Raw genomic sequence first — 27372 nt, 5'->3', positions numbered from 1 at the left:
AGGGTCTCACGTATGTAACCATCATCAAGAAGCAGTTATTAAGTAAGTGGTACTGTGTCAGACCTGTATGAAGAGACATAATTAATCATTTTGAAGCTAATACAATCTAGAGAAATAATAATGATCTAAAAGAATATATTATATAGGTAGCTAAACAACTAATGAATAGAAATGAATAAAATTGATATTGAAATAGTTATGATGTCTAAAATATTAACAAGTAAAACAAGATGATAAATAAAAAAGTTATAGAAGCTGTATATTGAAACTCGTATGGGTTAGAAGAATTCTTTTCCTTGTGGCACTTAAAAAACAATGAATTTTCTATACTTTTGAGGGGCTAGGAATAAAGATAATATATACTGAAGGAAGATAAGTACATTAACTATCATACTACATTTTAACAAGAATAACAATAAAATACCCAAACTATAAAACGTAAAACTCTGATATAATTTTACTGTGTAAAACTTATTTGTCAAAGGAAACCATGAATAGAGTTAAAAGCCAAGTAACAAGGAAAAAAGGACAACATAGATGACAGTGAAAGAAGAGGACTATCAGTAATGTATAAATAGTTCATAAATCAATATTGATACCAACAGAACAATGGGTAAAGGAAAGAATAAGCAACTTAGAAAAGAACAAAAAGAAATGACACAAACATTAAAATATAAATATTAGGACACTAAATCTTAGCAATAATCAAAGAAATATATCTTTTAAAATTAGAATTTTCCACCTATTATATGACAAAGAATAAAAAAAATCATTAATGTATTGTCTTGGTGGTTTGTAAGGAAAGGTTCCCTTTCATCCAATATTGGTAGGCCTTTCTGGAGGGTAATCTGATAATATATAACAGATTTTAAATGTTATATCATTTGACCCAGCCAATTAACTTCTAGGAATTTATTCCACAGAAATAATCAGAAAAACACATTCCCTATAGAATTGCTCATCATAAAAAAACCCAAAATAACCTACATGTCTATCAACAGATTAATGTTAAAATAAAAATAAATAGGGAAGTGGATGTGGCTCAAGCAATTGTGCTCCCCTCTACCATACAGGTTCGATGCCCAGGTCCTTCTGGTGAAGGCAAGCTGGCCTGTGTGCTGAGTTGGCCCATGCGGAGAGCTGGCCTTCGTGGAGTATGTGCAGGAGTGCTGCCCCACGCAGAGAGCTGGCACAGCAAGATGATGCAACAAAAAGACACACAAAGGAGAAATATTAAGAGACACAGCAGACCAGGGAGCTGAGGTAGTGGGAGAGAATGATCACCTCTCTCCCACTCTGGAAGGTCCAGGATTGGTTCCCAGAGCCGCCTAATGAGAATATAAGTAGACACAGAAGAACACACAGTGAATGGACACAGAGAATAGATAATGGAGGAAGGAGAAATAAATAAATAAAAATAAAAATAAAATTTTTGAGATGATGAATGTACAACATTGTGATTATACTAAAAGCTATTGATTATATACTTTGGATAGATTATACGGTATGTGAAAATATCTCAATAAAACTGCTTAATAAACAACTACAAAAAAATAAACAATGGTAAACCATACATTGTTTAAAGAATCAAGAAGATCTACATGTACCGACATAATAAGACCGCCATTTTATATTGCTAATAGTAAAAAAAAAAAAAAGAGGCTTTTGGCTATTCAGTTTTCCTCTCCTATAAAGTTCTTGTTTGCTCCTTTTTATATTGGGTTCTTTGTCTTATTGATTAGTAGGAGCACTATATATTCTGGATATTAAATTTTGTTTGTCCTATATTGCGAATATTTCTTCTCAATATGTTAGCTGTCTTTTAAAAATATTATAATGTTTTTTTATTTATGTGCTAAAAAAATGGATTAACGTAAAAAAATTAATTTACTGAAGTATACCAGTTATACATAAACATATGTAATCAAAAAGTGTATAATAATAGTTGTGAACTTACAAAACAAACATATATAACATCATACAGGACTCTCATAACTCACCCTACCATCAACAACTTGCATTGTTGTTAAACCATTTTAACTAATGATTAAACAGCATTGTCAAAATATTACTATTAACCAAAGTATTTTTCTCCCAACCAACCCTACTTTTATTATTCTTATATTATTTATATATGAATAGACATAAATAATTACGTGTATAGTAAAAGTTGTGAACTTACAAAGCAAACATGCATAACATCATACAGGGGACCAATACATCAACCCTCCACCAACACCTTGCATTGTTATGAGATGGTTGTTACAAATTATGAAAGAATATTGTCAAAATCTTACTACTAATCATAAGTCTTATCTTACATTTGGTGTGTTTTCCCCCAAACCCACTCTATTATTATTTTTTAAATATATTTTTTATGACAGAAGTTGTAAATTTATAAAACAATCATGCACATGTGCAGAATTCCCAAACAATACCACTCCATCAACACACCACACTGTGGTGGAATAGTTGCTACAGATAAGATAATATCATCTGATTGTTACCATGTCCATAGTGTTATACTTGGCTCACATTTTCCATACTGCCTCATTATCAACACAGTACATCTTTCCCAAAGATCCAAGAATATTATATTATTACTAATAACCACAGTCCATAGGTCATTCTAGTTGTATTTTTCCCATGCTTTTCCACATTCTCAACACCATACAGTAGGCATGTACATTTGTTCTAGCTCCCAAAGGACACTCTTGCATCTGTACCATCAATTATAAATCTCATCTACCTTGATTTACTGTGCTATTCAGTTCCTAGATTATTCTCTAGCATTGTCAATTGGCATTTACATACCTAGACTACCCTTTTCAGTCACATCCTCATTTATAAACAAGTTATTACTCACTATGTGTTACCATCCACTGTATACATTTCCACACTTTTACAGTAAAGCTAATTAAAACTTCTACATACATTAAACATCAGTTGTCCATCTCAGTCCACCTCTTAACTCCTTTAAGAATCCACCACCTAGCACCAGATCATGAAGATATTTTCCTACCATTTCTTTTGAAGTTTTATGGTTCTTGCTTTTGTTTTTAGGGGTTTGATCCATTTTTAGTTAATTTTTGGATATGGTGTGAGACAGGGTCCTCTTTCCTTCTTCTATGGATGTCCAATTCTCTCAGATCATTTGTTGAATGAATTGTTCTGCCTGGGCTGTGTGGTAAAATCACTTGACTATAAATGTGAGGATCTGTTTCTGAACCATAAATTTGGTTCCATTGGTCTATGTGTCTGTCTTTAGGCCAGTACCAACCTATTTTTTACCACTATAGCTAGGTAATATGATTTAAAGTCTGGAGATGAGGGTTCACTGTTTCTTTTTATGATGTTTCTGACTATTCAGGACCCCTTACCCTTGCAAATAAATTTGATGATTGTGTTTTCAATTTTTTCTTTAATGTCGGTGGAATTTTAATTGGGATTGCATTGAATCTGTATATCAATTTGAGTAGAAATGACATCTTAATGATATTTAGTCTTCCAATTCATGAGCATGCAATGTTCTTCCACTTATTTAGGCCTTATTGATTTCTTTTTTAACACTGAATTGCAGTTTTCTGAATACAAATGCTTTACATTGTTGGTTAAGTTTATTCCTGACTCTTTGAGTTTTATCTGTCATATTTTATTTTCACTACTCTTTTAACAAGTTTAGTAACTTTTATTGATCTAATCTTCATTTCTAGACTTTCTTCCAGGCCTCTGTCTCCTGTCTTTTCAGGTTCTAGCACACCCTTTAGTATTTCCTGAAAATCTGGTCTCTTGGTTTCTTGAGAAATTCTCTCAGTTTCTGTTTATCTGTGAATATTCTAATCTCGCCTTCATTTTTGAAAGACAGTCTTACTGGATATAAGATTCTTGGCTGGAAGTTTTTCTCTTGTATTATCTCAAATATATTAGACCACTGTCTTCTTGCTGCCATGGTTTCTGGTGAGAAATCAGCACTTAATCTTATTGGGTATCTCTTATATATTGTGCATTGCTTTTCTCTTGTTGTTCTCAGAATTCTGAGAATGTCTTTGGCATCTGACATTCTGATGCATATGTGTCTTGGAGTTGGTCTATTCGGATTTTTTCAGATATGAGTACATTGTGCTTCTTGGACATGGACATCTATGTCCTTCAAAAGGGTTGGGAAATTTTCTACCATTATTTCTTCAAATATTCCTTCTGCCTCTCTTTCCTTCTCTTCTCCTTCTGGGACACCATGACATGTATGTTTGCATGCCTTTTACTGTCATTTAGTTTCCTGAGACCTTGTTCAATTTTTGCCATTCTTTTCTTCATCTGTTCTTTTGTATGTTCACTTTCAGAGGTCATTTCTTCAAGCTCACCAATCCTTTCTTCTGCCTCCTCAAATCTGCTATTATTCCAGTGTTTTAAAATTTCATTTATTGCACCTTCCATTCCCATAAGATCTGCTATTTTTCTATGTATGCTTTCAAATTCTTCTTTGTGCTCATCCAGTGTCTTCTTAATATCCTTAATTTCGTTAGTCATCTTGCTGAATTTATTAAGGAGATTTGTTTGAATATCTATGATTAGTTGTCTCAACTCCTTTATGTTATCTGGAGGCTTATCTTTATCCTTTAACTGGGCCATAGCTTCCTGTTTCTTGGTGTGGATTGTAATTTTTGGTTAGTGTCTTGGCATCTGGCTTACTAGAGTATCTATTCTGGGTGCAGTTTTTCTCTTTAGTTTTAGGCTTCATGCCCTTTATCCCTTGCTGGTTGTACAGTAGAAGCCAAGGATATAGTTGGTGCTATAAGCTGTGGAGGCTTAACCTGCCCTCATTGTGTCAGGGACCAATGAACTTCTTCCAACTTTCTCCTTTGCCAGGGGTGGGGACAGAATCACAGCTGTGTGGAATAATCCAAGTTGTGCAGGCCTAGACTGTAGCTGCTCAGCGAGACTGATGAAGCTTCACCCCCCTTTCTCCCCTGCCTGGGCGGGGAGGGGGATGGAGCTGCAGGTGTGGGCAGCAATCTATGCAGTGCAGGTCTAAGATGACCGCAGTTGCTCTGGCAGACTTCTGATTTTCAGTTTGTGCCAGCCAAAGTCACCTGTAGTTACCTGGATAGGCTGGTGCAGGGACCACCATTCAGCCTCCTCCCTGTTAGAGGTGGAGTTGAAGCCTAGGCTACGGCTTTAGGCCAATCTGGGTGAAAGAATCTGGTTCCTACTGTCATGATTTTCGGTCAGCCTGGCTTTCCCTCTGGCTGGGATGGAGTCAAAATGGTGGCCACTAGCCTTTTTCTGACTTGGGCAGGTTCACAACCCAGCTGTTCCCAGGGTTATATCTTGGCCAGCCAAGTCTACCAATCAGTAGCTGAAATCGGCAGCCAACTGTCTCCTCCTCCCCAGTTTTTGGGAAATGGAGCTCCAATTCCAGCCACAGAATACCTCCTGGGACGGCTTGTGCTGCCAGAGTAGGTTAATCACTGGCCCCCATGGACTGGCCGGTAATTTTTAGGAGTGGCTGGCACATGTCCAACAGGTTCCTCCTTACTGGATGTGGCACTGGGGCCTAGGCTAGAGTCTGAATCTGACCTGGATGGAAAGAAGCTGATCCTTGCCAGTAGTGTGATTTTCAATTCACCCCACTTCCCATCGTGCCAGGCAGGGAGGTAAGATGGCAGCTACCAGCCTCTTTCTGGCTTGGACAGGCTCAAACTTTAGCTCTTCTCAGGATCATACTTTAGCCCGCTGAATTTACTCATCAGTAGGTGAAATTGGTGCTCAACCATGTCTTTCTCCTGCTTTTGGGAAGTGGAGCTTTCAATTCCAGTCATGGAACAGCTCCTTAGATGTCTTGTGCTTCCAGTGGAGGATGGGCACCAGTCTCTGTGGTGTGGAGCACTCTACTTATGAGTCTTCTCCACAGATGTGCAGTCTCCTCCTTCCATTCCCTCAAGCATGTTGCAGGATGCTCTTCTGGCCTGCTGGAGCTCCCAAACAGGTGCTTCAGCCAGCTCCAGAGAGCTCTGGGTGTTTATTAACTGCCCTGTAGCAGGAGCTGACTCTAGGATCTCCTTATTCCGCTGCCATCTTGTTGGTTCTCAAAAAACTGACTTTTACTTTATTTGTTCATCTTTTGGTAATTATATATCTTCCTACAGTTTTTTGAAAAAAAATCTTTTTTCACCTTTAGCTGTTTGATCCTCTTGAGATCACTGCTGTATTAAACAATTGGAAAAATCAACTTGGCCTCACTTTTAATCAGGGAAATACAAATTAAAACAAGAGATAGGGAAGCAGAAGTAGATGTGGCTCTGCCTATCATATGGGAGGACCCAGGTTTGACCCCTGGGACGTCCTGGTGAAAAAGCAACAGAGAAAGTGTGCCTGTGCAGTGAGCTGGTGAGCTGAGTGTCCGTGTGGTAAGCCAAGTGCCCACGTGAATGCCCATGTGGTCAGCCAGTGCCCGCACAGTGCACGCAGCAAAACGATGATGCAACAAAAGAGAGATGAAGGGGAGAGTCAAGTGAAGCACCCACAATTGACAGGGAACCTCTCTCTACATCAGAGGTCCCCATGATCAAATCCCTCTGAATCCTAGAGGAGAAAGATGAGAAGAGAAGCCAAAAATAAAAAATAAAAAGAAATTGATACAGAAGATCACAGGGTGAATGGACACAGACAGCAAAAAAGGCAGGGGAGGGGAGGGGAGGAGGAGGGACAGGGGAAATGTAAAAAAAAAAAACCAAAAAAAACCCCAAGAAATAGAATTTTTCACTCACCAGATAAGCATAAAAGGGATTGATAATATCTGATATGGTGTGAAAGGAAAGAGAAATGGAAACTCCCAAATATGCTTAAGAGTGTGAATATAATATTTTCATATACATACATACACACACACACATACACACTGGAGATGATTCCCTTGTCTGTTTGCTCATTGGTTTTTTTGCTCACTTTCTGCTCATTGCTTTTTGTTTGTTGTCTGTTTTTTCTTTAGGAGGCACTGGGAACCGAATCCAGGACCTCCCATGTGGGAGGCAGGTGCTCAACTGCTTGAGCAACATCTGTCCTCAAAATACAGTATTTTTGTTTGGGGATGGGGAGACAGTTAGCAATGAGTGTCTATCAAAATTTTATATATCTAAACCCTTGGAATCAGGACGATTGTCTGTAAAACTCCATTTTCGAGAAACACTTAAACAAGAATACAAAGACAAATGCCTAAGCAGTTGAAATAACATCATGTGAAATATTAAAAATCTGGGAAAAATAAAACTAAATATCCATCTGTAGAGAAATGGTAAAATAAATTATGACTATACCATGACTCCTGCATGGACTACCATACCATTAAGAAGAGAGAGCTTTTGATGTACTTATATAGAGGAGTTACACAGTTTATTATGTGAATAAAACAAAAAATACAAGACACTAGGTTTAGTACATCCAGTTTATGTAAGAAACCTATCTGTAAACATACATACACACATATATACATATATATATATACATATAAATATTTTAAGTACTGGAGTGATATGCATCAAAGCATTAGTGGTTAAGAGTGGAAAGGCCTTGGTGGGGGGAGGTTTGTGAAGAGAAAGGTGGACCTTTTTGTTTTACTCCATATACTTCCATAATCTATGATGTTTGCAATAATGAGAATGGAATTACATAGGAGTTTTGTAATTTTCAGAAAAGAAAAAAGGTGAAAAAGGCATATTATAATCCCATTTATGTAAGAAAAAACACACAAATTTCAGATATGAAAATAAAGAATACTGCTAAATTTATTACATAAAGAATACTGAAACTAGAATTATGAATTTTTTCAAAGGACAAATTATTAAATCTTCCTCAACACTGGAGAAAGCAATAGTCTGGTGGAAATTTCTAAAATTGTAAGCTCTTACTAATGCCTTTTATAGACAGTCTGAATTTTGGTAATCAATTATTGCAAGGGGCAATGTATCTTTAGGATGATTCTAAGCATATGTATATTTTTATGTGTGCGGGAAAAATACTGATATGTTGACCTATAAGTTATTCAGGGCTGAAAACAAAATAGGACTATTTATCAAGCATTTACAAAAATTAAAATAAAAGGGAAAGGAAAAGTGCTTGAAAGGATATTTGATGTCCTGTGTCATCAAGATATAAACTGGGAGAACAGCAAATTCTGATAATGTCAGTGAGAGTTTTCCATGTAGATGAGGTGGGTTATGTCCAGGTTTTTCTCTCTTGGTGGAGGTTAGAGGACATGGTCATTTGGCACCCAGTGTGAGTTTGCCCTGGGACAACTAGGATGGTGAGATAAAATAAACTGGCAACAGTAGGAAGCAGACTAGAGATTAGGAATTAACAAAACTGTAATATAAATCTATCAAGGAAGCTAAAATTTCAATGACCTCCTAAAAAATATTAGGACAACTGGTTTAAAAAGTACACATGTACTCTAAGGCTGATTGGACAGAATAACTGAAATTAGGAACAACCTGGAAATTATAGGTTGCACAGTTGGTGAATACTGAGTGCTGTGGCAGGGCTAGCGGCTACCCTCCCAGTTTTAACTAAAATCTCTACTTTGGACATGCCTGCAGTCATTGTGGTTACATGAAGCAGTAGTAGTAGCAGAAAGGTATGTCAGAGCTCCAGAGAAATGGCTCAAGTTCAGAAGTCACCATTTAGTCATTTTTGCTCTAAATCCTAGATGATGAGGGCATGGCTTCTGGACTTCCTGTACTGTCCTCAATTTGAATTCCCCTTAATTCCATCATCAGGTCTAGCAAATGGGATTCATATTACATATTCTTCAGGGTCAGTATACCTGGGAAAGCACCAGATAAACTAGGATTAAAGGAGTCAGTGAATAGAATATAAATAGACTGACAAAAAGGGATGACTGTTTCCTAAAGGAAACTTGTCCAGATTTTGTTAGTTTTTCCTCCATACTTAGTAAACATCTGTTTCTTCAAGTACAGGGATATCTCAAAAAGAATAAGCTCCTGCTGATGTTGATGAACATAGTTACACTGTTGTCTCTAAGCCTAAGAAACGGGGAAATCATATCTTGTGAGTAGTTAACAGATGATGGGAAATGAGTTAGAATAAATGACAAAACTTTTCACAGCCATAAATCTTGTTCAGAGAGTTAGAACTCATTTCTATGATACTGATATTGACAAAAATTACAATATTTGTTTTTCTTCTGGGTTGATCTGGCTTTCAAAACAAAATATTTATCATGTCATGAGGCTCAGGAAGCCTCAGCTCAGTTCCCAGATGGATCAAGGAATTGTCTTTCATAGAGAATTGATTTAGATTATATTTCTGTACATTACTTTGTTCTTCTTCACAAAAATCTCAACTCACTTAACTGCTCAGGATGGTTTTCACTAAATCTGATAAAAGTGGTCTTTTGCAGTGGTGCTTACTACTTTTTTTTAACCCTTAGCAAACATTCATACAGTTAAGTATGATTTGCTTACCATTTGAATTAAATAAAATATAACATGATTCAGTATAGCTGACCCAAAATGAAACTATGAAACTGAATTATTATTTTTTGCAATCTTCTACATATTAAGATTTATGTTTTCCAAGCTCACACAGAACAGCCAAATGCTTCAGATTTTGTAAGCTTTGTCATTATTCAGCTTCATTTCACAGTCTGTGGCAGGATATTTTTTTTTCATATCTAAGTTGAGATTTTACAAGAAGGTCCCAAAGAGAACACATTTTCCCAAAGATTTCAACAATGGCAGTATCTTCTTTCTTTAGATTAGTGTAACACTGGAAAAATAATGGAGTCCAATTACTTTTACACTGAATACTTCCAGTGTTACCCATACCAGAGACAAAGGTTTAACATTTTCCTTTTGCCATAAAAATAAAGAATAAAATGCCTAATGCCAGAAGAATCTTTTTATTTCAAAGTTACATATCTATTATAAAAAGGACTAGGTTAGACTGTAACCAACATTGTTTTCCTCCTCACCCTTACCTTTCTAACAGCTTTATTTTTTTATTTTTTTAAATTTTTTTTACCAACTACAGGTTTACAATGGAGTTGATAATCATGCTTTTTTTTTGCTTTCTGTTGGAAAAGAATTACTAAGAAGGGCAGAAAGAGGAAGTCAGACTAATACCTTCCCTGGCAATTCCAGGGGCAAAGTTTATGTGGGGAGTGAGGAGAGTGGGGGAAGATGCAAGTAACTATAATCACAATAACGTTTTTGGTCTTTGATTCAATATACTCATGATTCCATTGTCTTTCACTGTAGAAAATGAGTGTTAACCGATATGGAGCACTATCAAGGAAACTAAATTGCCCCATGGTGGAGAGTTCCTATAAACCTATGCTACTGGAAAATCTCATTAACTGAAATTTGGGGCATAAAAAATAAACTTTTGATGAACTAGGTTTGGTACACCTTATTTTTAACACTTTTTTTCTTTCAGCAAGCAAATAGTCTATCAGTCATGCTATTCTTGGTATTAGCTTCTTGCTGTATTAATATGAGCCTGTTGCTGCTTGCAAACCTGCATAACAAAAGCTTATTTTTACCTGCTCAGTATTATCAATAACGTCTGAAATTACATCATGCTTTAATTCCCAAGCCTAGTGCTGCTAATTTTAGCATTACTGATGATATATAATTAAAATATTTTCCCAAATTATTATAAATTCAAATTTCAGTAACTTTTTGCTTTGATGTCATATTGAGCTGATTTTTCTTTATGATAGCCCAACAAATTCCTCAGAAGCATAAAACAAATGCTTGTACAATGTAGCATGGCAAATACCTTCAAAGGTTTACTTCTGATTCCACTATATCTGTTCTAGAAAGTTCAGAAAGACCTGTTATTTAAAAAATAACAGACTATATATTTTATTCCCTTTTTCATGAAGTCTTCTATGACCTGTTATTATAAGTTACAAGCATATGCTAGTCAGCAAAATCAACTTAAAACACCAATTCCAAATGGCTATGGATGCAAGTTCAGTGCCACCATCAACTTGTGAATAACTACGCATTTGGCTAACTCCTTAATCACTTCTTCCCCTGTTCTGTACTGCACCTATTCTACACGTCTTAAAATGTGATGAGAAATTAATCTTTGGAAATGAATAGAAATGGTGAAAGCACATCAGGGTATTTGTAACTAGCAGAGCTATTATATGGCTATGACAGTGGTTAAAAGGGCAAGTCTAACATCATGTATATTACTAGAAGGAAAGCTAAAAACTGTATCATGGGACTATATAAGATAGCAAAACCTTATGAAAAACATGAATATGGGTGATATTGCATATATGACTGTTTTTACAAAATAGAAATAGAAATATACTAAAGAGAAGGAAAAATAGCAGCTATGTATGGCTGCGGAAGCATAGAGAGATTGAGAGGTGATGAGTTTTGTCTGGTTTTTGTTTATTACTATTATTGGAATAATGATAGTGCTCTAAGAATGACTGAAGTAATGAGTGCACAAATATGTGACTGCACCCAATATCACTGACTGTACACTTTGGATAGGTGTATGCTTTATTAATACATGTCAATAAAATTGATTTGTTAAAAAAAATGTAATGGGAAGAGGAGGAGGAGATTTCCTGTTTTAAAATAGCAGGTCAGCAGCCCATACCTACAGGAAAAGAAAGGGATTAAAGTGTCAGTTGGGAAGTCTATCAGTATCCACTGTCTCGTTCTTTAAGAACCAAGTGTTCCATATCTTGCTAGACAGAAGGGTACTCGTTTCTACTTAGTGAAGCTAACTAGCAGATGATATGTGAAATATCATTTCAATGAATTCCTTTTATTTTCTATGCTGTTATGTGGTGTACTTGATGTCATTCTTATCTGGTTGTTATCATGTTAAATTCTAGTATAGATTTCAGATATTTTATAGGACAATCTTTGATTAAAATTGCGTGCAAACATAGAGTGCTGTGCAGAAAAAAACATGTAGTCACATAACCAAGGATGATCAACTTAATTCCAACTGTAAATCTCCTCTCTACTGAGCAGAGGTACTTAAAGCCAATCAGTACCTGTAAATGATTCCCTCCATTTTTCATTCAAGTACCAGTTTTAAAATTGGTGTCACAAAGTCCAGGACAGTAATCTTTTCCGTATGTCCAAAAAAGGAGGATATATTAAGCTCTCACTACTACCACCACCACTACCACTACTACTATTATACTACAACTACGAGCAATTATAAAAGCTCCCATATACATTTAACAATGCTTCATAGTCTAAGGCGTTTCATAAATATTATCTCATTAGGAGCTCAGAGCAAACCCCTGAAGTACAAAAACCGTCTATTATACACATTTTAGAGAAAAAGAGATTAAAGCATAGAGAAATTTAGTTAGTTATATCAAAGGGCTTTGGCATGAGAGCCAAGACTAAGGTCAAGTTTTGTTTTTTTTCAAATTTATGCCTCCCCCGCTCGCCCCAGTTTTCTGCTCTCTGTATCCACTCACTGTGTGTTTTTCTGTGTCACTTCTATTCTTGTCAGCGGCACCAGAAATCTGTATCTCGTTTTGTTGCATCATCTTGCTGCGTCAGCTCTTGTATATGCGGCACCATTCCTAGCCAGGTTGAACTTTCTTTCCTGCTGGGCAGTTCTCCTTACAGGGCGCGTTCCTTGCGCATGGGGTTCCCCTATGCGGTGACACTGCACGGGCCTCCCATGTGGTAGGCGGACGCTCTATCCATTGAGCCAAGTCTGCCTCCCCTAAGGTCAAGTTTTCTGATTTCCATTTATATCCTTCCCCATTTAACATTAATTCCTTCCACTGGCTGGATCATTTTTTATTTAATCTTACACAGTTCTCCCTTAGTGATGCACTACAGTGTTTCTCACATAAGAGACCTACTTACCTGCTGATTCCTGTCAAAGTAATAATTTCATTTCACATTATCGGCCATCAAGAAGTGTTCTTAGCAGCTAAATTTTCAGATAAATGTTCAAGTTGTGATCATTATGAAGTTAGAGTCATAGGTTAATTCTAAGCCTTTCCAAGTACATTAGCAAGACTGTTAATTCTAAAGAGATATGTAATTCAATCCTTTTCTTAAAGTCACAATAGCTAAGTGAAATCAAGACATGATTTATGAGGTGTAAGAAGCCAGTTTATGATTTTCCAACTGTTGGTTTACACAAATGTCTTTGGCACATTTTCTGCAGTGCTATTCACAAAAGAGTGAAGAAGTGAATTTCTGAAGCTGAAAATTTTCAAACAGCATAATTGCTATAATTGCACTGAAATTATGTGCAATATTTTTGCCAAATAATCCATATTTTAAAGGTATTAACTATAACAACAAAAACAATATGAACAATAAAAAACAACATTCATTGTGCCCTGTGCCACACACCTTGCAAAGAACTTCACATACATCATTTAATCCACATATCAAGCCTAAGAATGTTTACTGGTATGGAAACTGGTGTTACAGGTAAGGAAACTGAAGCTTAGAGAGGTTAAATAACATACCCATAGTTACAGAGCTGGGATTAGAACTCAGGACTAACTGACTTCAGATTATGAGCTGTTATTGAACTCTATTTCATATTTGTCTCTTAATCAGATCTTATGTCATAGCTGTAACATGTATTAAATTTGAAAATGCAGAAAGTATTCCAAACTAGAGATGTCATATCTTGGACATTTCAGTCCTGCACAAAAGTGTGCTATTTCTTGCTTCTTGAGCATGATAAAAATTTTAGTCAGCAGTAACATCTGCATTTTAGATGCCTGAAAAATTACAATAATGTAAAGAAAGTTCCAAGAGAGCAGATGTACTTGTTTTCACATTAGCTTCTTTGTTAGTTCCTGTATTTATGAAGAATAAGATACTGGACTGATTGTGTACTGAGGAAGTATGCGGGTTTGTGAAATTCCCTCAGAATGGTTCAACTCCTTCACAACTGACCAGATGGTGCAGTCATTTCTTCAAAAACAAACAAAAAAACCCAAAAAAAACAAGAAGAAAAATGATTTTTTTGAGGCAGGCTTGGGCTGCATAGTCAAGATATGAGGCAATTTCAAATCTGGACTCCATTACCTTAAACAAAACAAATACCAATTTTTAAATATTTATAAACACAACTAATACGATTATGTTAAAAACAACTACATACATCTTTATCTAGCAGAGAATTGCCAATAATACAGCTGCTACATATAAAGGTGCTGGCAGAAGACCTTATTTCTGTTAGTGGTTGCTCCAGGTGGGAAGGGCATGGAAAAGCCCCTTGCAACATTATTTTAATAATTTAAAAAGAAACTTGCTAATTCACAGGTGCATTATCTACTTGGACTAGATGGAAAATCATTTGAAGTAGATTATTAATATTAATAGACCTAAAAAATTCAAGTTTGATAATCTAGTCTTTAAATAATGTGCCAGTTTAAAATTATGGGGCATAAAACACAGAGCTTTTTATACACTTACAAGTATATTTGGCATAAAATTTAGGATCATTAAATTATGCAGATTGGAAAGTATACTTTATTAATAATACTTTCAAAATTATAAATAATTTGTGTCTTTAATTTTCTTTAGGCTTTTAAAAATAGATATAGGTATAGCTAGAGATTCTAGTTCTCAACTATTTTGGGTATAGCATGGCATATAAAACAGCTTTTTATATATTTTTGTATATAATATTAATGTATATTTAATTATACACACATATTTTAAAAGTATATACATATATGTGTATGTATACACATACATACATACAGTAACATGCTGGGGAAGGCAGGTTGATAAAAGGAGCAATGGATTTCACAGCATTTCCCTTCTTCTAACTTGATTTCATAATATATGAAGGGAAAGCCCTAAGTACCACAAAGAAAGAACAGGATTGCCACCTTTTGAGTATTGGGCATGTTCTTTGCTCAGTGGTGACAGGGAAGAATCAAGATAATGCTGACTTCTCTGGGGGCACTAAATATTCATTACAGTAATTTTAACTGATCTATATGCACAGATATAATAGTGATATAAAGGCATCACTTTTGGAGGAAGTACTGTATTAAGTTTCTCAGAAAACCAGATGTCATCTAATGGAATAGAATTTTCTTTTTTTTTTGTTACAGGATTTCTGGTGCTGGTCAAATTGGAATAAGCTCACTGTAGCTTAACTCATAATTTAAATTGCTGAAAAATATACACAAAGCAACTGCAAGAGGACTCTGAAAAGTACACAAGAACAACACAGATTGAGGACAGGAGTCATACTTACAGATATGACTCATACAGAGGTCAGTTTATTGTCCTGAAGCACTTGAGGGTGGGTCTTACTCATGGAGCTCCACAGAAAGGACTGCCCACAGGTAAGGATACAGGCAAAACTCCAACAGACACCCTGTCTGGGAAATGAAGCCCCTATGGTTCCAAGTGTAGAGGCAGAATTCTGCTGTTTTAAAAATTTCTCTTTTTTCTCTCCTGGCTTTGGCCCAAGGGTGGACCCAGTATATTTGAGGGGATGGGTGGGAGGTGGAGGCGGGGGAAGGGAGGCTGTGGCAGCAGTGACAAAGGCATTTAAGACTTTACTTCATGAGGTAGATGTAAACCCACTTGAAGAGAAATAGAAACTACAAAAAGAACCAAATGAAAATTTGAAACTGAAAAATTCAACAGAAATCATCCAATCTGAAGAACAGAGAGAAACACCAGATTGAAAAAAAATGAACAGATTCTCAGGGATCTGTGGGACAATAACAAAAAGGTTAACACTGGAGTCCCAGAAGGAGAGTAGAAAGAGATTGGCACAAAAATATTTTAAGAAATAATAGCCAGGAAGTCTTCAAATATAGTAAAACTAACAAACAAAAAACAAAAACAAAATTACAGAGTCAAGAAGCTTGCAGAGCTCCAAACAGGATAAACCCAAAGAAACCAAAACCAGACACATCATCATTGAACTATAGAAAACCAAAGACAAAAGAAAAATATCTTACATATAGGGAAATATTGACTGGAATGGCCATGGATTTCTCAATAAAAACCAAAGAAGACAGAAGACAGTGGAATGATATTTTTAAAGTGGTGAAAGAAATGTCAACCCAAATTATATCCAGGAAAAATATTCTTCAAGAGTGAAAGCAAAAAATAAAAACAAACAACACACACACAAAGAAAATGAAAATTTCAGATGAAGGAAAACTAAGAGAATTTGTTGCCAGCAAACCTGCTGTAAAAGAACTGTTAAAGAAATTCTTAAGGATGAAGGGAAATGATACCAGAGAGAAACTCCGAACTTGAGGAATGAAGGAAGAGAGCACTGGATATGGTAAATGAATTTTTTTTTTAGTTTTCCCCTTTTCAATTTTTCAAAATATGTAAGATTGCTGAAAGAAAAGATTAAATCTTATCTGGTAGGGTTTTCAGTGTATGTAGGTAGAATACATATGAGAATTATAAATGGGGCAAATAAAGGGACCGATATGTCTATAAAGCTCCTACATTCTCTTTTAAGTGATAAAATATTACCTTTAAGTAGACTGTGAAAAATTAGGCATGTGTATTGGAAATGTCAGAGCAACGAGCACTAAAAAATATTCTGAATTACTACAGATAAAAAATAATAAATTTAAAGATAGTGCTATTTCTTTCTCTGTATCCAAGTAGCTTTCTCTAAATTTTCTCATACAACTCATAGTAAACTTATAGCTTTTTATTTAACTCATCTAAGTGTTTCACAGCCCTTCATGTCAGAATTTCTATGTTCCGCTAAACCTTCATCATTAACTAAAGGAATGATTATTAAATGGACAGAGGTGTTTGAAGGCAGGCACTCGCTCTTATTAGTTTCCTCAGCATCTTGTACATGTTTGATAGACAGCAAGTGTTCAAACTGAATGAATAAATGACTATTCCCAAATCTGAATGTAGAAACGAATGTGTAGTAGGGTTAAGGAGTTTATTCTAAAATAATAACTCAAGTTGATTACACAAGAAAGGAGAGAAAGTCTTCAAAACCAAATTGACTAATTTAAAGCAGTCACCTTGAGATATTATAACCATATTCCAATAACACTCAAAGGATTTTTAGTATTTGTTTTCAGAGTGTTCACTGAAGTCTCCGGAATATGTCAAATGAAACCAAATCTTACAATTTAATGGCAAAAATATTTCGACCTTTCTAGAATCACCCAGAGCCATGCTTTAAAAAATGAATGAGGTCAATGATTAAGTGGCTCTTCCTATTTTGAGGAACAGTAAAAATAACATTATGCAAATATAAAATGAACATATGTCAAATATTGTATTTAAGTTATTAAATATTGGGGGAACCAGTAAGAATATTATTTAAAAATTCTTGCACAGATATTGGTTCCTTTGAGGGCTAAAGAGACCCATGGGAGTTATGGTCATGGCCGATGGGGTTAACTACCAGGGCAGATGGCCCCTCTTTGGAAATGGTGTTTATGTGTGATGAATCTGGACTCAGATGGGATCTCCCTTCATAAGACTTTCATGCTAATGTGCTGGAGGTGCAGTTAATGTTGGGGTTTAAGATATATTTAGGGGATTTGAATCTCTGGACTGACAATGTAATAGCCAGGTCCTGAGCCTCAACAGACTCCAGCACCTACAATCTGATTTATTGGACTTACCACACTCAGCTAAGATGGAGCTGAAGAAGGACAACCACCACACCATGGAGCCTAGAGTGATTACAACTGAAAATGGGAGGATTGCATCCAGCATCCATGTGGAATCTGAGCCTCCTCTTGACATAGAGGTGCAATGGACACAACCAATCCAATGTCCACATAGAAGAGGTGGCATTGGATTGGGAAAAGTGGACATGGTGGACGATGGGTATGGGGAAAGGCAGGAAGAGATGAGAGGTGGAGGCGTCTTTGGGACATGGAGCTGCCCTGGATGGTGCTTCAGAGGTAATCACTGGACATTGTAAATCCTCACAGGGCCCACTGGATGGAATGGAGGAGAGTATGGGCCATGATGTGGACCATTGTCTATGAGGTGCAGAGGTGCCCAAAGATGTACTTACCAAATCCAATGGATGTGTCATGATGATGGGGGGGGAGGGGGGGGAGGGGGGGTGGGGGGGTGGGGTTGAATGGGACCTCACATATATATTTTTAATGTAATATTATTACAAAGTCAATAAAAAATAAATAAATAAATAAAAAAATTCTTGCACAAAAGACCTCCAAGGTTTTTGTTATTTCTGACATTCTGATTCTATAATTCACTAGGGTCCTGAAATTTGTTTTGAACTGGTTCACTGAATAAACTTTCCAAGGCCTATTACCAATTTAGTTATCCAGAAACACTTTATGTGGCACTCTTCCATCCTGTAAAAAATGACTATTCCTTGTCCAGTATTCCTTTGAAGCTGAGAGATAGTAGTAACCTTATGGATAGGGAAAAAAGAAGAGAAAATAAGAACGGTTGTAATATTAACAGTCACTCCTGGGGATGGAGGATAACTTGCGGGTGGCCAACTCCATTTCTGGATTCTAAAATGAAAGAGGCATTGCAGTGTCTTTTGATGGGCCGTATGAAAAGGGATACCATCAGGAAGATACCTTTCTAAGTAAGGTCAAACAAAAGTTAAACGTATCATAATATAAAAACAAAATAAAACATGTTATATGTTTCTGCAGCATTCATACTCTCTTTGGTAATAAAAATTAAGCCCTTTTTTATAAGGTAACTCAAGTGGGAGCCAGCCAGTAGAAATTTTAACTTTTGTCTGTGTCTCAATGATTGCACCATTTCAGCATTTCAGATGTGCCTGATATTATGGAGATAGTGAGTTATCTTTTTTTGAGAAGACAAAAACATTTGACGGTAAAAATAAACTCTAGTACAAGGTGGTTTGTAGTTGTTTATTTTCTATGTAAGTCATAAACTATCATGTATGTGTATATATTCCTTTATATGGAAATCATATGGAATAAAAAGTATATAAATTTCCTAGTTCAGGTTTTTAATAATTCCATTTAATTTTTAATAAAATGTATGTATTTAAAACACTGCATGAACTAATTAATGCTCCACTAATATGCAAATAAGTGCTCCAGAATAACCAAAGGAAAAGTGCATTTTCAAATTTAGGTACCAAATCAAAATAAATTGTAACCTGATAGGGTAGTGGCTTAGAGATGTCAGTTCCCTGAGGCCAAAGCAGTCCAAAATTACTAGAAAGGTGAGTATGGGGAAATGAATTCCAAATTACAGAATGATAAGATTTTAGGACTGGAATGGGCCTTCTTAATATCTATTATAATCATCTTACTTTACAGACAAGGAAATAGAAACTGAAAGAAGTGACCTGCCTGGCTAAAATCAGTCAGCTAAATAATGGTAGGGCCAGTGTTAGATCCTAGGTATTCTGCTTCCTAGTTTATTAATCTTTCTACTATACAATATAGAAGCTGAAGCAATGACAGCAAATATTTATGAGGACCTATTAATTTTAAGGCTCACATAAAGAGTTTCTTGAATGATCTCTTTTAAGCTTCACAGTTGCCCCATGAGGTCTTGGGACAGAGAATTTGAACCCAGGTTTGTTATATTACCAAAAGAGGCTGTACTGTGCAGTCAAATTATGGGCACATTTAATATACATGATTTCATTGAATACAACACAGAGACGATTGGTTCCTTGCACGGATCCCTAGTGTAAAGAGGACATGAAATGAAGATGTGAATATGCAGTTCTCCTAATCAGCCTCCGTTGTTCTGGGTCCCTCATAGTGTGAGTCATTTTAGTTTTCATTTAATATGACAGCTAACTATAAGTTTATATAAATATAAGCAACTACTTTATCTGATAATAAATTAGAAATATGGCAACAAGTTCTGGAAAAAAAATCTGCCCCTACTGAACTTTAAGACATTATGTTGAGATTCTAAAGTGGCATTTCCTGAGATATTTTCAAGAGTAATTTTGTTTATACTAGATTTTTACTTTATGCACTGGCTTTAGAATCTAAATTGTACAGTACAAAGATTAAGAGTCCAAAGACCAACAAGTCTTGGTTGAATTATAGCTCTGTTTATTGTTACATCTGTGATCTTGGGCAAGTTACCTAATTTCTCCAAAGCTTTAGTTTCCTTATCTGGAAATGGGTGAGAACATAATCTTTCCCATAGAGTGGTTATAAGGATGAAATGAGATAATACATTTAAAGCAGTTAGTACAATGCCAGGCACAGACAGTATATAAATAAATGCTAATCATATCTTTTTTTTAAGCCATTGTATTTTAACATTTTTTTACTTTCTGAAAAATTTCCCCAAATCATTAAATTCATTTTAAAGAAACATGTTCCTTTGTATTGATAACTTTAAATATTTAGATAATGTAAATGTCCAAGTAGATATGTTTTGTGTAAGAATATCTGCATCCACAAGAATATTCTGCAAAGGATCTCCTTAGAAAGTATGCAAGTCTTTTCCCTTCTACATGGAGTTCCCTCATACTGAATCTTGGCCCATGACCTTCACTCTAGAGTCATGCACTGAAATTAGATTCCACTTTGGTCTACATCAAAGAATTTTTTTAAAAACAAGAAGTATGTTATTATTTCAACCTAGAAACTGATTGTAATTAAAATCCGCACCTTTGGGATGAGCCCTGATAACACAGGCTTAGATGAAAATGCAGTCTCAGGAGCATATCAATAAAATGGATTGAAACAGACCTTACTCTTTCAATTAAGGAAAATGGAAACAAGCCCACCATTGACAGTTCTCCTCTATAACTGTGGACCCTTGCTTGCCTCAGTTTAAGATGGAGATTCAAAGGCTGAGGGTATATATAGAATATACTTACACTGGGCTCAAGGAAGGCAAAAGAGTCTTCTGTGATCTCTGTACATCTACCAATGCATGTTTGGGGAGAGGCCATAGCTGTTTTGGTCAGCCCCTTTCCCTATCCTACTTTCCCCTGCCTTTCCCAATAATCTCTCAGTAGAGGTTACTGAAACTACAATAAAGTTGGACCTGTCCAACCAATTCTGCTTTATCAATTATAACTGCAGCAGAAAGGACATAAGGTAGGATTTGGAATTAAGATTTTTTTCTCTCAATCATGCACTTAGTTTTGTCCAATGCTAAGCAGACCCCCAAATAGGTACTGGGTATGGAACCATGAGTCCTTGAATCCTATAACAACTTGTAATACCCCAGTACCATCCCCATTCTCTAGTATCTGAAGGACAATATTGTAGGCACTCAGAAAAATACCTGAGAATGTTTGAGGAAAAATGTTATTTTTTTGCTGGTCAGCGTTCAACAACTGGCTTCCAGAGTAGGAGGGCTGATTTATAGCATTTGCCCATGCCTTTGGTATAAATACTCCTACCGCTGCAGACTTCAAGTTACCAGTGATGTAGCCACTGCTTTGCAACGTTCCTGAAAATTTAACAGTGGCTCTCATGGGTCAATTTGAGCCAGCTCCAGCACACCACTGGTGTAACCCTAGGCTCTTCTCCTCAGCAACTAGCCAAAGCAGTTTCTAAAGCAGGGAACTTGCAGTAAACCTCAAGAAAAGCCTAGTGCTCCTCTGATCCTCCCTCTTGGGCTGAGTCTGGCTCCCCACACCTGCCACCTACTCTTCGAAGTCCTGCTGTATAAAATGATTCTCATTAATGCCAGCAATGAATCAACCTGACTCCTCTATTTGACTAATTCTCTAAATACCTCACTGCTGGCTTCCATTAGCTAATGGGACCACCTGATGCCAATAATTATGCCTGAATTTTAGTGCTAGGGCCCTTTTTCAATTCAGAGTCTTAGTTGACCTAGGTACTCTCTCCTTTCTGGACAAATCTCCAATTCTACATTAACTCAGGGGAAAGGTCTCATTATATTTCCCTTGCTCTTCAGAAGAGCCATATAATTAATATAATATAGATGCTCACTCATTCAAGGAAGGTAAGGATGGGGCAGCAAGAGCCAGTTAGCCAATGTGTGTTCTTTGTAGACATATAAAAATCTTTGAATCATCCTAATTATTCTTCTCAATCACATTTAATCCGAGGTTCTTAACAAGGGGTCCACAGACCCCCAGGCGTCCATGGAAAGATTTCAGGGGTTCGTGAGCTTGACATGAAAATTCAAAAAAACAATTATTCTTGTGGGTACATGTTGTGATATATTTATTAAATAATACACAGTATAGTGTGGACTTAGTAAGGGGTCCATGGTTTTCACCAGACTGGCAAAGAAATCTGTGGAATAAGAAAGGTTAAGAACACCTGCATTTAATATTATGCTGTTATAACAATATGTTTAGATCAAAAGAATACCAAAACAATAAATTTCATCTTCTAAGGTTTTACTTTTTTTAAAAAATCTGAACAGCTGCATTAACATGGAAAGCATACCTTTTGGGCCACTAATACGAAAAAGAAAAAAAAAAAGCTATGCTTCTCAATTACTGGTCATTGTTGCACATCCCTATAGCCAAGAAAGAGTCCCTGCTGCATAAAACTTCTGAAGAAAAAAAAAGGAATATTCAGAGGCATGATAAGAATGCTAAGGTTAAACCTCAATACATTTCAAACATTTACTTACTTAAATATGATACATTTCAAACATTTACTTACTTAAACATGATTCAGCTGTAGGACATGAATTTCATATATTCTGTAGAGCAAAGAAGTCTTGTCTGGACTGTCAGCTGTTTTCTGTTTGATCAATCACAAAACTTAGGGAATAAAATTCATTATGTAGTTGTAAGAGTTGTTAGCACTATGGTAAATTTGAAGGCTCTTACCTGTACATTTGTAATCAGAAGCTACACCTTTAAGCACAGCATCGAAAATGGATATTTCCACTCGTTGCTTTCTGTGATGACAACTCAACAGTAAGGAAGGCTGGGATACAATCAAGTACAGAAAAGGTTCTAACTGTGAGTCACCAGTTCCTCTTCGTCCAGGCTGCCGAACAATAGTTATACCAAGTGCTTGTCTAGCTGATGATCTTGTAGAAGCATGAAGACTTTCAAGAGAGTGAACCCCTATTTTTTTCCCTGAAGAGAAAGAAATGCTACTGCTCAAGAGATCTTCTGCTGTCACCGTAGAAATACAGGTGTGTCTGGGCTTAGCAACATCTTCCGAACCAATTTCTGGGAGATTTAATGAATTCTTGTTTGTTTTTTCATTATCCTTCTGTTCCTGTGATTTGGATTTGGGTAAGGCTGTACAGGAATATGTCATTAATGAGATTCTACTTGCAGTAATAAATATGTCAAAGGGTATAAAATTTAAATTTTTTACAATTGATGACTGGTGTGAGGGACGGGCAATGCGATGCTGACTGGTACCCCTGGGTTGCTCTATTTGCACGATTCTGATTTGAACACTGTCACTGCCAATTCCACTATCCTGAGCACCACTGTAACGAGATGAAGTTTCAGCCATGCCCCCATCAAATGTATCCATTTTTTTCTGTTCCTGTGTAGAGATCTGCAAGGAAAAAGAATAAAATATTTTAGCCTATTACATGATATTATATAAACAGTAATTATTAAACAATGTTATAGAAATATGTTGTTAAAAAGGGAATTTTAAAATGTAACTTGTGTAACTTTTTAAGAGAATAATCATAAAAACAAAATAGGTGTCCATTCAATGAAAATGTCAAGGAAGTACTGTCAAAAAAAGCATCAAATGTGCATGTCTATCATTAAAATATAATTTTGAGTATCAGATTTCTTTCTCTGGATTAATACAAAGTAGAACATATACAAAAATATGCCTCCTTAAAGAATTATATTCATTTTCTTTGCAATGATTTCCCAAGGAGTACTTGGGAATGTTTCTGTGAGTACTGTTTCATGAAATTATATTTTGCTTTGGAGTATTTATGTTATTTTATTTACTCTTTTTACTACAAAACTGTTTTGTAGATATTTGGAGAGTGAGAAAGAAAGGGAAAAATCAGTAGTCCTAAATTATGAAGGAAAAAGAAAAGTAAACTAAAAAAACATGTCATTAAAAAAGAACTTTATTCCTCCCAGGGCCCACTGGATGGAATGTGGGAGAGTATGGGCCATGATGTGGACCATTGACCATGAGGTGCAGAGATGCCCAGAGAGGTACTTACCAAATGCAATGGATGTGTCATGATGATGGGAGTGAGTGTTGCTGGGGGGGGGAGTGGTAGGGTGGGGGTGGTGGGGTTGGGACCTCATATTGTTTTTTTAATGTAATATTTTTACAAAATCAATAAAAAAAAAAAAGAACTTTATTTTCACCTATTAAAATAGAGCTTAAAAGAAGGGTAAATGTAAGTAATTAAAACCTTTGAATTTATCCTTCGTGTACTAACAGCTACTGGTTCTCAAATTTTTTTGTTCATGACTCCATATATAGAGAACAAAGAACATCTTGGTAGCAGTAGCAGTTATGATCATCTTAGCAGCATAACTCCAAGTCCTTCAGTTTGATTCTCTGTTCCCCTTTCTTAGGTCTTCCAATCATCAGTTTATGGTCTACTATTTGAGATCTAAATATTTCATGTGTTTTTTCACTGAAGTGGTACAGATTCATTAAAGGAACTACTGATGTTTGGTATTAAATCATGCCCCCCACAAAAGGCATGTTCAGGTTCCAATCCCTGTTCCTGTGGGTGTGAACCCATTTGTAAATAGGACCTTCCAAGATGCTACTATTTAAGGTGTGCCCAAGCTGAATGAGGGTGGGCCTTAATCCAATATGGCTGAAGTTCTTATAAGCAAAGGATTTTGGACATGTAAGAGGAAGCCACAGGAAGTCAATGGAATTTAGAAAAGAAAGGAAAAGATGCCACCATGTGCACTGCCAAATGATAGAGAAGTCAAGGAACCCAAAAGATTGCCAGCTAGCCAGATGATACTGACCCTGGCAGGAAGCAAACCTTCTAGCTTCTTGAAACTATAAGCCAATAAATACCTGTTAAGACAATCCATTGCATGGTAGTTGTTTTAGCACCTGGGCAACTAAAACAATGAAAAAGCCCTATGAATAGAAGGAGAAAAAACCACCTGCCTTCTTATCCTGAAACAGAACCAATAATAATATTTTAATTCATTTCCTTTCAATCTTTTCACCCTATCTATGCATAGATTCTCTCCTCTCCTTGTGGTTATAATCAAATGGTAGAGACGAATTTGTAACATCGTTTTTAAAAATGCTAATACACTCTTTATAAATACAAATTTTTAAGGGTGCATAATATTTAATTTAGTGTAAGGAACAATTTATTGAATCATTCCATATAATTGGACATTAAAGTTTTCAAAATGCGACAACATAAAAAAATGCTGTGACAAACATCTAAAAATTTTTCCTTAGGACAGTATCCTAGAAGTGGAATTGCCAGGTAAAAGATATGAAAAATTGTAAGGTTCTTGAATAGTGTCAAGACACCTTTCCAAAAAGGTCACCCTAATATACATTATCACCCATAATTGAAAAATATCTCCAAAGTACTGGGAAGTGATTATTATTAATATAATTGCTGCTTGTCAGGGGCTCAATTACGAAAATTGTTAAACACACACACAACTATTAAACAATTCAAGAGAGCCATGTAATAATAATTGTCATTAAAGATTTTCAAATACTATTTCTTGTTAATTGATTTTTAATTTGTTAAGGATGCACATTATTGTTGGAAGACGCCAACATTAGCTCTTTGCAACAAAAAACCACCTAAATCCCTGTTGTTTGAAGACACTGTGCTCTTTTAAACCATTCTATCTAAAAAGGGCCCTTTCTCTGCCTGGAGCCCCTTCTGAGCTTGCTGTATCTGGTAAACATTTAGTTATCCATCAAGATTCGAACAAATGGCACTAGTCTGAGAATTGTTCTCTCAGTCTTTCCTTTTTGGTATTCCTAGTACTTCACTCATACTTCTATTATAGGATGCAGTATAGTCTACTAAAATGTTCTGTGGAGGCACTATTAGATAGTATTAAAACAATATACGGGAGAAGCGGATATGGCTCAACTGATAGAGCGTCTGCCTATCATCCAGGAGGCTCAGGGTTCAAACAGGGCCTCCTGGCCTACGTGGTGAGCTGGCCCATGTGCAGTGCTGCCATGTGCAAGGAGTGCTGTGCCACGCAGGGTTGCCTCCTGCATAGGAGTGCCCCACGTGCAAAGAGTGCTCCCTGCAAGGAGAGCCACCCCACGCGAAAAACGCAGCCTGCCCAGGAGTGGCACTGCACACACAGAGAGCTGACGCAGCAAGATAATGCAACAAAAAGAGACACAGATTCCCAGTGCTGCCTGATAAGAATGCAAGCGAACACAGAAGAACACACAGCGAATGGACACAGAGAGCAGACAACAGGGGTGGGGGCCGGGGGAGAGGAGGAAAGAAATAAATTAAAAAAGAAATCTTAAAAAAAAAACAATATAGGGGAGTGGATGTAGCTCAGTGGTTGAGTGCCTGCCTCCCATGTATGAGTCCTGGGTTCAATCTCTGGTACCTCCTTAAAATAATATATATATATACACACACACACACACACATACATATATATATACATACATATATATATATATTCATTCAATACTCTTGAATTGAGCATTATTGTCTATGTTTCATAAATGAAGTAAGGCCCAAAGGGCTAAACTAATCGGTCCAAGGTCATAGGGCAAGCATGTGATTTGAACTCAGACATTTAATTCCAAAGATCCAGTCTTTTCCAAATATTAACTTTCCTCTAGTAAGAGGCTTCACTGCCTTGGACTAAAACAAACAAAAACAAACAAATGAAATTCCCAGTTTACCACAGATAAACTGGAATATAACACAAAGACATCATGGGTCTAAGAATTCAGTTTACTTTGAATTGCAGTATCTGGCATATGTTAATTCTATGTATTTAACTCTTGCTATTTTACTGATCCTTAATAAAAACATGTGGATACATTAAAAAATAAACAATATATAGACTTGGGATCAACACTCTCTAATTGTTTGATTTTGGATAGATTACAATCCTCTCTAAGGCTATATAATCTCACCTGTAAAAGGGGATAATAATTCCTATGCCAAAGGATTATAATGAGGCTTCAGTGAGCTAATGTATATAAACAGCTTAGCACAGTGCCAAGTGGAGCTGTTACGTGAACGTCTTTACCCAGGTGAAGAACTGCTAGACTGGGACTGGGCCAATTCTTTTTGCTTCAATGTACTGCTAAAGAACAGTGCAGTACCTGGCACACTGAAGAGAGGATCCATAAATGTTTGGTGATGTATTTATTTCTGATACAATATTGAATAAAAAACTGCTCTGTAGACTGAAATTACATGATTATTAATATGTAAGCATATTTGGACTAAGACTCCCCAGAACATGGTATTCTTTAAGGTC

The 27372-nt window shown here is 36.1% G+C and overlaps 1 protein-coding gene across 4 annotated transcripts in view; it reads right to left on the bottom strand.

Annotated features, from left to right (window-relative positions):
- The window catches only part of VPS13B (vacuolar protein sorting 13 homolog B), a 1042333-nt gene that overhangs the window by 254602 nt on the left and 760359 nt on the right, over positions 1 to 27372 (bottom strand). For all 4 annotated transcript variants that reach the window (XM_071207936.1, XM_071207935.1, XM_058275777.1 and 1 more), the window contains one exon: positions 22780 to 23470. In XM_071207936.1, coding sequence (XP_071064037.1) covers positions 22780 to 23470 — 691 coding nt within the window. The remainder of the gene's footprint in view (positions 1 to 22779; positions 23471 to 27372) is intronic.

Source organism: Dasypus novemcinctus, chromosome 14 (genome assembly GCF_030445035.2).
Source record: "Dasypus novemcinctus isolate mDasNov1 chromosome 14, mDasNov1.1.hap2, whole genome shotgun sequence".
NCBI lineage: Eukaryota > Metazoa > Chordata > Mammalia > Cingulata > Dasypodidae > Dasypus > Dasypus novemcinctus.
The sequence above is the reverse complement of the archived record's forward strand: the minus strand, read 5'-3'. Positions and strand labels throughout refer to the sequence as shown.